The following is a 16,292-nucleotide window of genomic DNA, read 5'->3' as shown; positions in this document are numbered from 1 at the left end:
TCCATTTGAGTACTTATTAGGTATTACTTCTAAAATAAGAACTCTCTCTCTCCTCTTGGACCCACCTTATTTTTCATTAAAATATTCTTTTCACGGACCCACTTTATTTTATATATTCAATTTGAATTAATCTTTTATATTATAAGCTTGTATACATAAGCAAACTCTAAACCCTAATTTGTTTTCCCCGTTTTCCCTCCATTTTATCTTGCAATTTTTATTAAAAAATAATACAATTTTGTCTTGACTAAGATTCAAACCCGCAACCCTTCACTACAAGGCAATATTTCCAACCACTATGGCAAGTATACCAATTGTAATTAAAAATATGTGCAATAATTGATAAGCAGCATCAATTTTAAAAGTATATTATATCAAAATTATTGTTGACTATATTATTTATCACGAAATATTTTTATGTCTTTCCTGATCAATGATTTTTTTTCTACCGGATCATAAATTTAGAGAATAATTATCATGTGAGATTTGGAAAGTTATTATCACGTGTAATTTGGAAAGTTATTATCAAACTCAATTCTGCTAAATCAATTTTTTTTGCAATACAACCAAACACAACCATAGTCATGTCACTAATCACATTCATTATTTTGATTTTAACCGATGATCAATTGATACAATATGCACTAGCAGACCAATTGTGATTTAAATTATGTCCACAAAGTGTTAACCTCCATCAACTTTCATAGGAAAGATTTCATACGACAATTAAGCAACATCAATTTTCGTTGCACAATTTAAACAATTAAAAACCGATAATCTATTATATTATAAGCTTGCTAACATAATAAGCTAACCCTAAACCAAAAATTTTCCCCTCTCATTTTCTCTTTCTTTTTATTGCAACTTTATATTCAAAAAATACAGATTTGTCTACGATGGGAATCGAACCTGCATCTCTTACTTACAATAAAATCTTTCAATCGCTAAAACATGCGATTCAATTATGAAAGAATTTAGGAATCCTAATATGTTAACCCTGTTTTCAATAAATTTGAATGGCGAAATTAATCACAATTTTTATTTAGTTATGGATGTATACTTAAGTTTATGTTCTTGATTGTGTCTTTAATTTTTTTTAACCTTTAATTATCATCAATATTTTAACCTTTAGTTATCATCAATTTTTTTTTAATAAGTAATCAAAATGATGTGGTTCCAAAATTATTTAAAAAATATATAAAATATAAAATAAGCACATAAACAAATATAGAATAATTAGTCCATGAAATTCCATATACTACTCTTATTGAAAATGCTTTTAGAATTTTTGTATTTTATTTTTTATTGTTACATATTTTAGCTAATTAGACCCATGCACCGCATGGGTCAAAGTTCTAGTGGTACAAAAACACAAATTTTTTTGTACATCACAAAAACACAATTTTTGAATTGGCATGCCTCTAAAAAAATTTATTGTCAACCATATAGACGTTGGTGCAATATTCGGTAAATAGAATTCAATATAATACGGGGTATTATTTAGCCGATGATATTTATCCACAATGGGCTACACTTGTCAAGACAATTCCAATGCCACAAGGAGATAAAAAAAAAATTGTTTGTCCAACATCAAGAAGCAGCAAGAAAGGACGTGAAGCGTGCATTTGGAGTGCTTCAATCTCGATTCGCAATTGTATGTGGCCCGGTGCGTAATTGACATATGGATACAATTAAACATATATTATATGCATGCATTATATTGCATAGCATGATTGTGGAAGACGAACAACATATGTATGCTGGTCATTTTAATTATTCTTATGATCAGCCCCCGACAATAATATTTCAACAAGTGACACACATAATGATCCTCATCCAAATCTCGCACCATACCTTAAAAGAAGAGCACAAATTCAAGATAGGTGAGCTCATCTTCAACTTCAACATGATCTTGTCGAGCATATTTGGCAACGTTTTGGGCATAATGATCAACAAAATTAATTGTTTTTAAAATTATGTAATGCTCGCCTTCAATCATGGATGTTGTCAATGATGGATGTTAATATTAAAATACTTATTAACAAAGTTATACTACCCAATTATATGAGCAAAGCCCGTGCGTTGCATGGGTTCGACGGAACGCCATATATATGTCAATCATGGACATTGTCAATCATAGATGTCGATATTAAAATACTTATTAACAAAGTTATACTACCCAAATATATGAGCAAAGCCCGTGCGTTGCACAGGTTCGACGGAACGCCATATATATATGTTAATCATGGACATTGTCAATCATGAATGTTGATATTAAAATACTTATTAACAAAGTTATACTACCTAATTATTGAGCAAAGTGATACATTAATCAAATTTAACACGCGAATGAGTCTCATCATATTCAAAGACCAACAATGGAATGGTGATAAATAAATGAGATGGAAAGTAATACGGGAATGATATAAGTTAATCGTAAAACATAAGTTGGAATGATATAAGTTAATCATAAGTTTGCGTAAATCAAATTTGTATGGTGAGATGAGTAATTGATTTCCAATAATTATCATTTTTCTTTTGTTTTACAAATCTAATCACCTCTTAGAAGAAAATAGTATTTAGAGAAGAAGGCGAAAATCTTAAATTGTGTAACTAAAAATGTGGAAAGATTTAGATAGAGATAATTTAGTTATCAACCCTCCCTAAAAAATAGCATTCATAATTAATCCCTTAAAAATAACATTCATAGGGGTACATTTTTTTTTCTCTAGGGATATTGTCATATTGATTACAAATTATTGGTCATTGAGTAATTGGTATAGCATTCATAAGGGTACACATTTTTATTTTTATTTTTTAGGATTAAGGGTTGGCATGACCGGCTTGAAATTTGTTTAAAGTCAATTGATTTATATGGAAACTAATTATACAACCTTGATATGATAAGGGGAGAAGCACCATGGGCTGTTTGTTAAAGCTCAAAGGCCATGGATGGCACGGGTGCACGCTTCTGCCATAGCCGCGCGTACACCGGATCTAATCCCTGTAAATACCGAAAAAACCCAAATTTGCTCATTTTCCATTCATTTTCTCTCTCTTCTTCTCTCTCTAATCCGAAAACTCTCTCCTCTCTCTTCTTTCACCTTCACAAAATTTTGTTGTTGTTACGTTTCACTAAATCATGCTTAGAAAAACATATATTATTACAACATGTTCGTCACATATCTTGATAGTGCTCTCAAGTTTAAACAAAATAAACAACATTTATAAGTATTTTAATCTCATTTTCTTCCAAATCAATCTCTTAAACAAAGTGCTTGAATCATCTACTTTTCCTTATAGTTGCATGATTTTTGCTCTAACTTGATGCACCTTAAGTAGATGGGTTGCTTGGCAAACCCTTAAACAAAGTGATTGAATCCTCTACTCTTTCTTTTTCTTTTCTTTTTTGTAAAATTTTTGTGTAAAAATTTGTGTTGTTGCGGTGGTGATGGTGGTGGTTTTGAGAAGAAGATGAAGATTTAATGTGATGTAGGTTGTGAAAGAGATAGAAAATTGATGTGTGTGGTGTGTGTGGGTGAGAGTGAGGGTGGTGGATGAAAGGTTAAGCTAGTGTGTGTATTTGATGGATTGAAATGAGTTTATATATATAGAGTGTTTGAAAGTGAAGAGGATAGATCGATGCTAAGTGAAGCTTTTAAAGCCAATGAAATTCTTACACTTGCAATGCAATGAGGATATGAAAAACATAGCAAATGGTATTATGCAAAGCCATGGATGGATAGTAGAGAAGAAAAATAACAAATGATATTATGCAAAACCATGGATGGATAGTAGAAAATGAAGTAGAAGCACTACTTGTCACTTGATTAAGGTGTCATTTGGCTTGAAGAAGATATATGTTGTCAATGCATGCATGATGGAGGTTCCAAAAGCTTCTTGAGTAATTACCAAGACACAATTGTCACATGAGCATTGGACGTATTGCATCACACGTGACATAAGGCACTTAGTGCAAAGATCATGACACACTTGTCATATCAATATTGGACTACACATGATAGGCCCACACATGCTTATAGGTGTCAACCAATTAGGGTTTCCAATGACATCATGTATGATGTCATCCAATTAGGGTTGCAACTTCTATCTTTTATATTAAGTAAAGATTTAGGTTTGCAGTAATATATATATGTGTGTGCGTGGGTATCTTTCAATTCCATCAGAGATTTCACTATACGTAAGTATTTTAAAGTCACAATTCATCATCCTACTAGAATAACGGTGATAAAAAAAATTTATGGAACCCTCTCTGCGGATGAAATGCAATATTGATGGAGTTTCCAAAGGTAATCCTGGTCTTTCCTTTTGTGGTGGCATATTTAGAAACAATGCAGCTGACTTCATTCTTGGTTTTGCCGAACTTTTAGGAATTTCTACTTCCTATCAAGCTGAATTATGGGGTGCTATTAGAGCTATAGAAATTGCCCATAAATTCAATTGGCATAATTTGTGGCTAGAGTCAGACTCTGCATCAGTAGTCTCGGCTGTTAGCAATGTTCTAATACGATACCTTGGTCCTTAAAAAATAGATGGCACAATGCAATGGTTCTTTTCAGGCAAATGAACTGTATTGTCACTCATATATTCAGAGAAGGAAACTAAGTTGCTGATACACTTGCTAACTATGAAGCCCCGATACTCTAAAAATGACGAAGTATCGTGTCTGATACCGATACTCGTCAGATACATCTCGATACTCGTATCTTAGAAGTATCGGACAATTAATATTATTGTTTTAAAAAAAAATTACTGATGTGTCGGATACTTCTCCGATACTCGGACAATTAATGTTCTTAAATAGTGATTGTTAGAGTATGATGTTCTTTATGGATTGTCAACTATGTGTTTTTTGGATGATACCGATGATGTTTTTTTTGGGATAGTACTAGTTATGTTCTTTTTGGGTAGTACTTACTTAACTTAAGATATGTATTTGTCACTTGTTTGCTCAGTTTGAGTAATTTGAATGTTAATTTATTATCATTATCGATTTTAGTTATATTTATATATTGTGTAGTATATTTAATTTTAAATTTAATTTGTAAATAGCGTATCGCGGCCGTATCTTATGGAAAATTTTGAAAATTTTCCCGTATCGGTATCGTGTCACGTATTTGGTCTTCATAGCTTGCTAATCATGATCTTACTTTACAATCTTTTACTTACCGACATGAAGCACCTATGTTATTTGGGATAGCTATGTAAAAAAACAAACTTGGTGTATCTGTTTTCAGGTTTTGTGTTCTAAATTGAGTCTTGGCCTAATGCCCTCCATTTGTATCTGCATCTTGTTATTTTATATATATTTTGGGATGCCTAACACTTAGTTAGAATCTTTTTTATTTTTTTAAAAAAAATTGTGCGTGTGCGCCTTCTACGTGTTCAATTTTAAAGTTCAATGTGAATGAAAAGTTAATGTTGATACATTTACGTGATATGTAATTAAAAAAAAAAATCAATTATGCTATTAAACATTCATCTAAACTTATTAAACATTCATCTAAACTTATGTGTGAATGAAAATAGTGATACGATAACCATAACATTGAGTTTAGATTGTTAATGAGCTCCTCTTAGGACGAGTCGTAGAACTCAGTTTGATTTTTGGCAGAAACAATTTTTGATCAGGTTTTACTTTTCTCGCGGCCAAACTTTGGATTATTGGGGTCTCTTTCCCTTGAAATTTAAGGGTTAACACAAAAAACAAATAAAAAATAGGGATACGGCTATGTAATTTTCTTTCGAATAAAATACGGTTATGTAATTTCTTTTTTTAAAAAAAAAAAGCAATTTATGCAATTTGCTATATCGTTGTGGGAGATAAAGAAAAAATGATCATAGAAGGTTTTTTGAAGATAAATGTTCGAAGATGGCGTTGTATTTTTTAGTAAATTTTAATAAAAAGTTAGGTTTTTTAATATTAATATTATTATAAAATTCAACAAAGAATTCATATTTGAAACTTTTTGAGAGATTCATATTATATATGTTCATAAAATTGCTACATAATACTAAATTTACTTATACCACGAATTATATCTAGTGAGTGTTATAAGCGGAATTAGAGTTTTTTTTCTCAAGTAGTTTAGTCGTTAGAATTTTTTTTCTTTAAAGTGAATAAGTGAGGTGTTCGGAATTCGAATCCTGACTCCTGCATATAAAATGTATTATCTCTAACAATTAAACTAAGCTCGTGTAACTTTTTATGCATGGATCAAATTTTTGTGGTTGCATATAATTTGAGTGTCTATAACTTAAGAGACAAATTTGATCCTTCCAATTGAAGATTAATAAAATAGTATCTCGAGGGAGAAGTTTTAGGAAAGAGTTTTTCAATAAAAGCCTAAAATTGAACCTAAATGCAAAATATGAAAATACTTCAATTTCCATGTTGATTGAAATAATCAGCGAGTAACATAACATATGTAACAAATGATCAAAACAAGAAATTGTAACAAATGTTAAACATGGGCATTGTTTGATGTGATATATGACCTTGTTCTACAATGCTTTTTGAGCTTGTTGAAATTGTTGCAGTAACTGCTCTACAATTGGTTGTGTCTCAACATTTGGAGGAGGAGGAGGAATGTAGTCCCTATCGAGAAGAGGGTGGAAATTTCCGTTCCATAAGGTAGTGTCAAATTTACTTCTTCTTTTACTCTTTTTTGATGAATCAACATTTTGTTGATCAACTCGAATGAAATACTTTTGAGCATGGCTAGCAACTTGAGTATAAGATTTTGTGCCAACATACTTTGAAATAGCTTTCCAATTTCCCTTGCCATACTTCTCGAGCCCCTCGAGAAATAACCTATTAATAAATAGAAACAAAAAATTCAATAATGTCATTCAAATGAAATATTTATTAATCCCTATTTTTACGAAATTCTCAACTTGTATTATGTATAGACTATAGAGACTCATTCATTCATATATATGAAGGAAAAAAACGAGTTAAAAAATAAAACAAACCGTAATAAAAATTATATTAATTTCTCAGTAAGTATATAAACCTGTGTTCTTCTTCTTTCCAATGTTGCACTTTCTTGATTTTTTTCATAAGTGGAGGAACTTTGTTCACATCCGTCGAAGTATTGTATTTTGGAATACAATCATATTTGTGTGTTGGCAATGGCAACTCGAAATTACCTTCCTCGATCATTTGAGTGTGCTCCTTTACTTCGGCCGCTAATTGTCTGGGAACAAGAGATTGTCCCTCAAGTATCTCTTCTGGAGATTCTAAAAGGTTTTCCTCGAAGCTTTTATCATTATCCCATGTAAACCACTCCATTGATTTGCAGTTAATATTTGTGTGTTTTCCTTGATATGCTATTTTTGTTTTTTCATGTATTTTATTGTATTTATAAACCATACCGGCCCATCCATTATAATAGGTATTCTGTTATTATTTTTGAATTATAGTCTTATCTATAGTGTTTAGATATATATATTATCTTGTGTCAAAAACAAAAAATAGATAGTGTTATCTTTTATCTTGATATATATACAAATAAAGATCAACTCATATCATAGCTATCTATTTTACTTTAAATTAAAATCCCCGATCAAAATGGGATAAAGAAATTATCTTAACTGCGCCATGCATATTTAGTCAACAACATATTTGAATTTTACACTCCACTTCCTTGACGTTAAATATACTTAAATAGTTAAATTACACTTTTATGTTAAAATATATACATCCCCTGATTTGTTAAATATATTAGAGGTGAAAATCTTAGGTGAAGTCGAATATAATATATCACTCTTAAAAACAATCAATTAAAAATTTAAAAGTAATTATATAAACACAAAAAATAAAAGATTTAAATGCAGTTTTATCCCTACGAATTTGATTGAATCGGAATTTTACCCTTTTTAATTTAAGTTTCGGAATTTTAACCCTTTTATTTTATAATTCTTCGAATTTTATCCCCTATACTTTTTTTCCTCACTAGACTCTATAGATCGATATTCTTTATTACGATAATATTAGTGTGCACTTACGAGACTATCACTCGCGCAAGATATAACATCTCTTTCTTTCAACTTACCAAACTGTCTTTCAAACCCCCACATGATCTCTACCCTTAAGACATCATGATTACCACCATACCTTGTTAGTAGTTGTTTTAGTATTTGGGCTTAGTCTAGTAGCTTTGGGCCTTGCGTTTGTATCAAGCCCATTGCTCTTATGTTGTAATGCCTATATAAAGGTGTGTATTGAGCAATTTATCAATTAATGAGAAAGCCTTTACAACATGTGGTATCTAGAGCCTAAAGACCAGGCCTAGCTCCAAGAAAACTGCAGTTTCATCTTGGTTAGTTGTAACCGTTTTTTCACTTTTCTGGCGATCGTTACAACCGCTCATTCTTTCTTCTCCGGCGAGCTACTCTTTCTTCTTGCATTCTCAACGATCCCTGTTCATTCTTTTCACTCCATTCATGGCAGAAAACTCAACTTTTCTTCAAACCTCAGTTCCTAAGTTTGATGGCTACTATGAGCATTGGTCAATGCTTATGGAAAATCTAATCCGGTCGAAAGAACTATGGTCTCTGATAGAAACTGGTATCACGGTGGCTCCTCCCAATGCCACAGCTGAGCAAATCAAAGTTGCCAATGAAAGCAAGCTTCAATATTTGAAGGTCAAGAACTATCTTTTTCAATCTATTGATCGCACGATTTTGGAAACGATATTGGTTCGTGATACAGCTAAGAATATCTGGGATGCGATGAAACTTAGGTATCAAGGCTCAACCAAAGTGAAACGTGCTCAGTTACAGGCCTTGCGACGAGAGTTTGAGCTTCTTGAGATGAAAGAAGGTGAATCAGTGAATGATTTCTTCTCAAGAACACTTACTATAGCTAATCGCATGACAGCACAGGGAGAAAGAATGGAGCAACACACTATAGTGGAGAAGATTCTTAGATCTATGGCACCTAAATTCAACTATGTAGTTTGCTCAATTGAGCAATCAAATGATGTGACAAGTCTTTCAATTGAAGAATTGCAGAGTAATCTTTTGGTTCATGAGCAACGCATGCGTGGCCAACAAGTTAATCTTGAAGAACAAGCTCTTAAGATCTCAAATGGTGGCAGAGGATCTGGTAATGGAAGGGGTCGAGGTAGAAATTCCAGCAGAGGAAGGGGAAGAGGAAGGCAGAATCTTGAAGCAATTGAATGCTACAAGTGCCACAAACTTGGACACTATCAAAGTGCTTGCCCAAATTGGGGTGATAGTGTCAACTATACTGAATTTGATCAGGAAGAGGAATTTCTTCTAATGGCTACAACTGAACAAAATCAAGAAATCAGAGAAGAAACTTGGTATTTGGACTCAGGATGCAGCAATCACATGATAGGGAATAATGGCTATTTGATTTTGATGCTTCATTCAAAGATTCTGTGAAATTAGGTAATGATGCAAAGATGGCTGTTATGGGAAAAGGGAATGTCAAATTGCTTATCAATGGTAAGGTGCATGTAATCTCCAATGTGTATTATCTCCCTGGTTTAAGCACAAACCTACTGAGTGTAGGCCAATTACAAGAAAGAAATGTGACAATTGTTTTCAAAAACAATACTTGCAAAGGGTATGTTGATGAAAGAGGACTGATTTTCTCAACTACAATGACTGCAAACAGGATGTTATTGCTCACTGCACCTATCATTATTCCAATGTACTTGCAGGCATCAAAACAAGAGAGAACTCAACTTTGGCACCATAGATATGGACATTTGAGTATCAATGGCCTGAAACTTCTAACCAAATTGAAGATGGTTAATGGACTGCCTGAATTGGGAGATATGGAAGAAAAGTGCTCAGATTGCTTGTCAGGCAAGCAACAAAGAGCAGCCATACCAAAACAAGCCAAATGGAGAGCAACAGAAAAACTCCAACTTGTCCATTCAGACATTTGTGGACCAATAAATCCAAGCTCAAATGGTGGTAAAAGGTATTTCATAACCTTTACTGATGATTTTACTAGGAAAACTTGGGTTTATCTGTTAAAAGAAAAGTCAGAAGCTTTTGATATGTTCAAAAACTTCAAGGCATTGGTTGAAAATGAGTCTAGCAGTAAGATACAGTGTTTCATGACAGATAGGGGAGGGGAGTATACATCAAATGATTTCAATGAATTTTGCATATCACATGGTATTAAGAGACAATTAATTGCTGCATATACTCCACAACAAAATGGAGTCTCTGAAAGAAAAAATAGAACCCTCTTGAACAATGTTAGAAGCATGTTGGCCAGTAGAAGTGTTCCTAAGAGATTTTGGCCAGAAGCACTAAAATGGAGCACTCACATTATGAATAGAAGTCCTACTGTATCTGTCAAAAATAAGACCCCTGAAGAATGTTGGAGTGGTATTAAACCTTCTGTGAATCATTTCAGGATATTTGGATGCATTGCATATGCACATGTACCAGATAATCATAGAAAAAAGCTGGACAATAAAAGCATCAAATGTGTTCACTTAGGCTTAAGTGAAGAATCAAAGGCCTACAAGTTATATGATCCAAGTAACAACAAGATTGTGATAAGCAGGGATGTTGTCTTTGATGAAGCAAAATCATGGAACTGGGATAATAAGCAACAAAAGGTTAGCACTGAAGGTATGATACCAGTTGATGATGAAGAAGTTACTGCAGTAGACAATAATGAAACTCATGACAACAATAACACTCCAATACAAGATATAGATATGGATATTGGTTATGACAACACAGATGCTGAAGATGAACCAACAGAAGGAACAAGCAACAATAGTGAAGATGACAATGTGCAATTGGGAAAGAGAATAAGAAAACCACCTAGTCATTTTGAAGATTTTGTAATGGGTCCAGAAGCTGAAGAGGAGCAAGAATTGCCAAATCTTGCTGTCTACAGTAGTCTTGAGGATCCATACACTTATGATGAAGCCAGTCAAAAGCAAGTGTGGAGAGATGCTATGGATGTTGAAATTCAAGCTATAGAGGACAACAACACTTGGGAACTAACAGATCTGCCTGAAGGTTCAAAAGCTATTGGAGTTAAATGGGTCTTTAAGACTAAATACAATGAAACTGGAAAGATTGACAAATACAAAGCCAGATTAGTAGCTAAAGGGTACACACAAAAGTATGGAATTGATTATAATGAAGTTTTTGCACCAGTTGCAAGATGGGAAACTATCAGAACTGTGTTAGCTTTAGCTGCAAGTAAAGGGTGGTGTGTGTATCAGCTGGATGTCAAAAGTGCATTTCTACATGGAGATCTATCTGAGGATATCTATGTGGAACAACCATTAGGATACCAGAATGGTGATCAAAAGAAGGTGTATAAATTGAAGAAAGCATTGTATGGGTTGAAACAAGCTCCCAGGGCTTGGTATAGCAAGATTGAAGCTCATTTCATAGTTGAAGGATTTGAAAAATGCCCTTCTGAACATACACTATTTGTCAAGCACAGTGACAATGGTGACATTCTTATAGTCAGTCTGTATGTAGATGACTTAATAGTCACTGGAAGTAATCAAAGCCTTATTGATTATTTCAAGCAGTCAATGACAAGGAAATTTGCTATGTCAGATTTGGGAAAAATGAAATTCTTTCTTGGAGTTGAAGTATGTCAAACTAATGAAGGAATCTTCATTCACCAGAAGAAGTATGCCTCAGAAATCTTAGCAAAATTTGGAATGGAAGATTGCAATGCAGTCAGCAGTCCCATTGTAACTGGCTGTAAGCTAGTGAAAAATGAGGCAGGCAAAGCTAGTGATGAAACTCAGTACAAGCAAATGGTTGGAAGTTTGATGTATTTGCTTGCTACTAGGCCTAACATAGCTTACTCAGTGTGTCTTGTAGCTAGATTCATGGAAAGGCCAACTGAAATACACATAGCATCAGTCAAAAGGATTATGAGATATATTAAAGGCACAGTGGGTTATGGCTTGCTATACAAGAAAACTGGTATGGAATTGCAACTCAATGGATGGACAGATTCTGATTATGCAGGGGATCTTGATGACAGAAAAAGTACATCTGGATATGTTTTTATGTTAGGGAATGGTGCTATTTCATGGTCTTCCAAAAAGCAGCCCATTGTGACACTTTCAACAACAGAGGCTGAATTTATTGCTGCAGCCTCGTGCTCTTGTCAATGTATCTGGATCAACAATGTGCTAAAGCATCTGAAGGTTAAGCAAAACAAGTCTATTGTGATTCACTGTGATAATAGCTCCTCCATCAAGTTGTCAAAAAATCCCATTTTACATTGAAGGTGTAAACATATTGATGTTAGATTCCACTTTCTTAGAGACCTTGTTAAAGATGGAGTCATTGAATTGGTGCATTGCAAGTCTCAAGATACACGTCATGTCGGATCCTTGGTTACGTGGGAATGGAGAACGCTGGATTCCTTCACCTCAACCTGAAGGAATGTTTAACTTATTTGTTAGGGACCTGATGGTAGATAATTATAAAGCTTGGAATGTGACTAAAATTCGCATGTTATTCCCAGTCCAGGTGGCAGAGAGGATTATTGCGACACCTCTCATTGGGTCGGTTTATGTGGATAAAATGGTTTGGGAGGAGGAACAAAATGGGTGTTACTCTGTCAAATCCGGGTACAAGCTTGCTATGAAGTGTATTTTCCGTAATGATAAATACCATGTGAAAGGTAATTGGAAAGAAATATGGAAAGCGCATGCTCCACATAAAGCGCGTCATCTTCTTTGGCGATTATGTAGGGGATGTATTCCAACGAGGCGTCGGTTATTAGAACGTCATGTTGATTGTGATGTTCATTGTCCATTATGTGAAGATGAGGTAGAAGATGATGTACACGCTTTTTTCACCTGCGCTTCTGCTCAATCCAGTTGGCAAGCAGCTGGACTGTCATCTGTCTTGGGTTCCACAGCTTGTCAGCAAGGTAGTGCGGCAGATAGAGTGTTTGCCTTGTGTCGGAATGAGGATTACGCTACTATAGGTAGAGTGGCTATGCTGTTATGGAGTATATGGCTTAACCGGAATGATAAAATTTGGAATGATAATGTTAGAAGCCCAAACCAAATTGGCCGGGCTGCGTTTGATCAGTGGAATGAGTGGATTGCCGTCCATAAATTGCGAAGTAACGATGATCATGATGTTCCGGTTGTCAGCACCATTCGGTGGAAAAAGTCTCGTATAGGATGGTTAAAGTGCAATGTAGATGCAACATTTTTTGTCGGTGCAGGTAGGACCGCGATGGGTGCTTGTTTTCGTGATAATTCTGGTGAGTTTATGGCTGGGATTACGCAGTGGCAGCAACTGACTTTATCAACAGAGGAGGGTGAAGCATGGGCACTATTGCAAGCTATGAATGAAGCTAAGAGTAGAGGATTTGAAAGCGTCCAGTTTGAAAGTGACTCTCAAGTGTTGGTTGATGCTATTCGCACCAACCGGCGAGGCAATTCAGAGTTTCTTTCAATCGTTAATGAAATTATTCTTGTTATGTTATCATGTGTGAACTTTGAAGTTAAGTTTATTAGGAGACAAGTGAATTCGGTTGCTCACACTTTAGCTAGGGCGGCCAATTCCTGGACTAGTTTCCATAGATTTGAGATTATTCCTTCATGTATTGAACTTTTGATAATTAATGAAATGCAGTAAGTTTGTTTGGTTAAAAAAAAAAAGATATGTATTTGTCACTTGTTTGCTCAGTTTGAGTAATTTGAATGTTAATTTATTATCATTGTCGATTTTAGTTATATTTATATATTGTGTATTTGTATATTTAATTTGAAATTTAATTTGTAAATAACGTATCGCGGCCGTATCTTATGGGAAATTTTGAAAATTTTCCCGTATCGGTATTGTGTCACGTATCTGGGCTTCATAGCTTGCTAATCATGATCTTACTTTACAATCTATTACTTACCGACATGAAGCACCTATGTTATTAGGGATAGCTATGTAAAAAAACAAACTTGGTGTATCTGTTTTCAGGTTTTGTGTTCCTTAAATTGAGTCTTGGCCTATGCCCTCCATTTGTATCTGCATCTTGTTATTTTATATATATTTTGGGATGCCTAACACTTAGCTAGCATCTTTCTGATTTAAAAAAAAATATGTGTGCGTGTGCGCCTTCTACGTGTTCAATTTTAAAGTTCAATGTGAATGAAAAGTTAATGTTGATACATTTACGTGATATGTAATTAAAAAAAAAATCAATTATGCTATTGAACATTCATCTAAACTTATGTGTGGATGAAAATAGTGATACGATAACCATAACATTGAGTTTAGATGGTTAATGAACTCATCCTAGGACGAGTCATAGAACTCAATTTGATTTTTGACAGAATAAATCTTTGGTCAGGTTTTACTTATCTCGTGGCCGAATTTTAGATTATTGAGGGTCTCTTTCCCTTGAAATTTAAGGGTTAACACAAAAAGCAAATAAAAAATAGGGATACGGCTATGTGATTTTCTTTCGACTAAATTACGGTTATGTAATTTTTAAAAAAAAAAAACAATTTATGCAATTTGCTATATCGTTGTGGAAGATAAAGAAAAAATGATCATAGAAGGTTTTTTGAAGATAAATGTCCGAAGATGGCCTTGCATTTTTTAGTAAATTTTAATAAAAGGTTAGTTTTTTTAATATTAATATTATTATAAAATTCAACAAAGAATTCATATTTGAAACTTTTTGAGAGATTCATATTATATATGTTCATAAAATTGCTACATAATACTAAATTTACTTATACCACGAATTATATCTAGTGAGTGTTAGAAGTGGAATTAGAGTTTTTTTTTCCAAGTAGTTTAGTCGCTAGAATTTTTTCTTTAAAGTGAATAAGTGGGTGTTCGGAATTCGAATCCTGACTACTGCATATAAAATGTATTATCTCTAACAATTAAACTAAGCTCGTGTAACTTTTTATACATGGATCAAATTTTTGTGGTTGCATATAATTTGAGTGTCTATAACTTAAGAGACAAATTTGATCCTTCCAATTGAAGATTAATAAAATAGTATCTCGAGGGAGAAGTTTTAGGAAAGAGTTTTTCAATAAAAGCCTAAAATTGAACCTAAATGCAAAATATGAAAATACTTCAATTTCCATGTTGATTGAAATAATCAGCGAGTAACATAACATATGTAACAAATGATCAAAACAAGAAATTGTAACAAATGTTAAACATGGGCATTGTTTGATGTGATATATGACCTTGTTCTACAATGCTTTTTGAGCTTGTTGAAATTGTTGCAGTAACTGCTCTACAATTGGTTGTGTCTCAACATTTGGAGGAGGAGGAGGAATGTAGTCCCTATCGAGAAGAGGGTGGAAATTTCCGTTCCATAAGGTAGTGTCAAATTTACTTCTTCTTTTACTCTTTTTTGATGAATCAACATTTTGTTGATCAACTCGAATGAAATACTTTTGAGCATGGCTAGCAACTTGAGTATAAGATTTTGTGCCAACATACTTTGAAATAGCTTTCCAATTTCCCTTGCCATACTTCTCGAGCCCCTCGAGAAATAACCTATTAATAAATAGAAACAAAAAATTCAATAATGTCATTCAAATGAAATATTTATTAATCCCTATTTTTACGAAATTCTCAACTTGTATTATGTATAGACTATAGAGACTCATTCATTCATATATATGAAGGAAAAAAAACGAGTTAAAAAATAAAACAAACCGTAATAAAAGTTATATTAATTTCTCAGTAAGTATATAAACCTGTGTTCTTCTTCTTTCCAATGTTGCACTTTCTTGATTTTTTTCATAAGTGGAGGAACTTTGTTCACATCCGTCGAAGTATTGTATTTTGGAATACAATCATATTTGTGTGTTGGCAATGGCAACTCGAAATTACCTTCCTCGATCATTTGAGTGTGCTCCTTTACTTCGGCCGCTAATTGTCTGGGAACAAGAGATTGTCCCTCAAGTATCTCTTCTGGAGATTCTAAAAGGTTTTCCTCGAAGCTTTTATCATTATCCCATGTAAACCACTCCATTGATTTGCAGTTAATATTTGTGTTTTCCTTGATATGCTATTTTTGTTTTTTCATGTATTTTATTGTATTTATAAACCACACCGGCCCATCCATTATAATAGGTATTCTGTTATTATTTTTTAATTATAGTCTTATCTATAGTGTTTAGATATATATATTATCTTGTGTCAAAAACAAAAAATAGATAGTGTTATCTTTAATCTTGTTATATACAAATAAAGATCAACTCATATCATAACTATCTATTTTACTTTAAATTAAAATCCCC

The 16,292-nt window shown here is 33.4% G+C and overlaps 3 protein-coding genes across 3 annotated transcripts; 1 reads left to right on the top strand and 2 right to left on the bottom strand.

Moving 5' to 3' along the window:
* Window positions 1-6,525: 6,525 nt before the first annotated feature.
* Window positions 6,526-7,315, bottom strand: LOC123922543 (probable transcription factor At5g61620). The gene is made up of 2 exons (XM_045975252.1): window positions 7,038-7,315; window positions 6,526-6,835 (listed from the first exon to the last, which is right to left on the bottom strand). Exons 1-2 carry the CDS (start codon window positions 7,313-7,315, stop codon window positions 6,526-6,528), a joined length of 588 nt encoding a protein of 195 aa, XP_045831208.1.
* A 5,024-nt stretch (window positions 7,316-12,339) lies between these two features.
* Window positions 12,340-14,397, top strand: LOC123922542. Its single transcript, XM_045975251.1, has 2 exons — window positions 12,340-13,381; window positions 14,369-14,397. The coding sequence occupies exons 1-2, from the start codon at window positions 12,340-12,342 to the stop codon at window positions 14,395-14,397; spliced, it is 1,071 nt and encodes a 356-aa protein (XP_045831207.1).
* Window positions 14,398-15,233: 836 nt separating this feature from the next.
* LOC123922541 (probable transcription factor At5g61620) lies at window positions 15,234-16,024 on the bottom strand. The gene is made up of 2 exons (XM_045975249.1): window positions 15,747-16,024; window positions 15,234-15,543 (listed from the first exon to the last, which is right to left on the bottom strand). The coding sequence occupies exons 1-2, from the start codon at window positions 16,022-16,024 to the stop codon at window positions 15,234-15,236; spliced, it is 588 nt and encodes a 195-aa protein (XP_045831205.1).
* Between the last annotated feature and the right edge of the window lie 268 nt (window positions 16,025-16,292).

The sequence above is a fragment of the Trifolium pratense genome, linkage group LG4 (assembly GCF_020283565.1).
Source record: "Trifolium pratense cultivar HEN17-A07 linkage group LG4, ARS_RC_1.1, whole genome shotgun sequence".
In the NCBI taxonomy this organism is placed as follows: domain Eukaryota; kingdom Viridiplantae; phylum Streptophyta; class Magnoliopsida; order Fabales; family Fabaceae; genus Trifolium; species Trifolium pratense.
The sequence above is the reverse complement of the archived record's forward strand: the minus strand, read 5'-3'. Positions and strand labels throughout refer to the sequence as shown.

Coding starts and splice junctions, on each gene's coding strand:
- LOC123922541 (XM_045975249.1), bottom strand. CDS start 16,024: ATGGAGTGGTTTACATGGGATAATGATAAAAGCTTCGAGGAAAACCTT. Junction 15,544..15,746: donor TGGAAAGAAGAAGAACACAG/GTTTATATACTT, acceptor ATTTATTAATAG/GTTATTTCTCGAGGGGCTCG.
- LOC123922543 (XM_045975252.1), bottom strand. CDS start 7,315: ATGGAGTGGTTTACATGGGATAATGATAAAAGCTTCGAGGAAAACCTT. Junction 6,836..7,037: donor TGGAAAGAAGAAGAACACAG/GTTTATATACTT, acceptor ATTTATTAATAG/GTTATTTCTCGAGGGGCTCG.
- LOC123922542 (XM_045975251.1), top strand. CDS start 12,340: ATGGAGTCATTGAATTGGTGCATTGCAAGTCTCAAGATACACGTCATG. Junction 13,382..14,368: donor AGCTATGAATGAAGCTAAGA/GTAGAGGATTTG, acceptor ATCTTTGGTCAG/GTTTTACTTATCTCGTGGCC.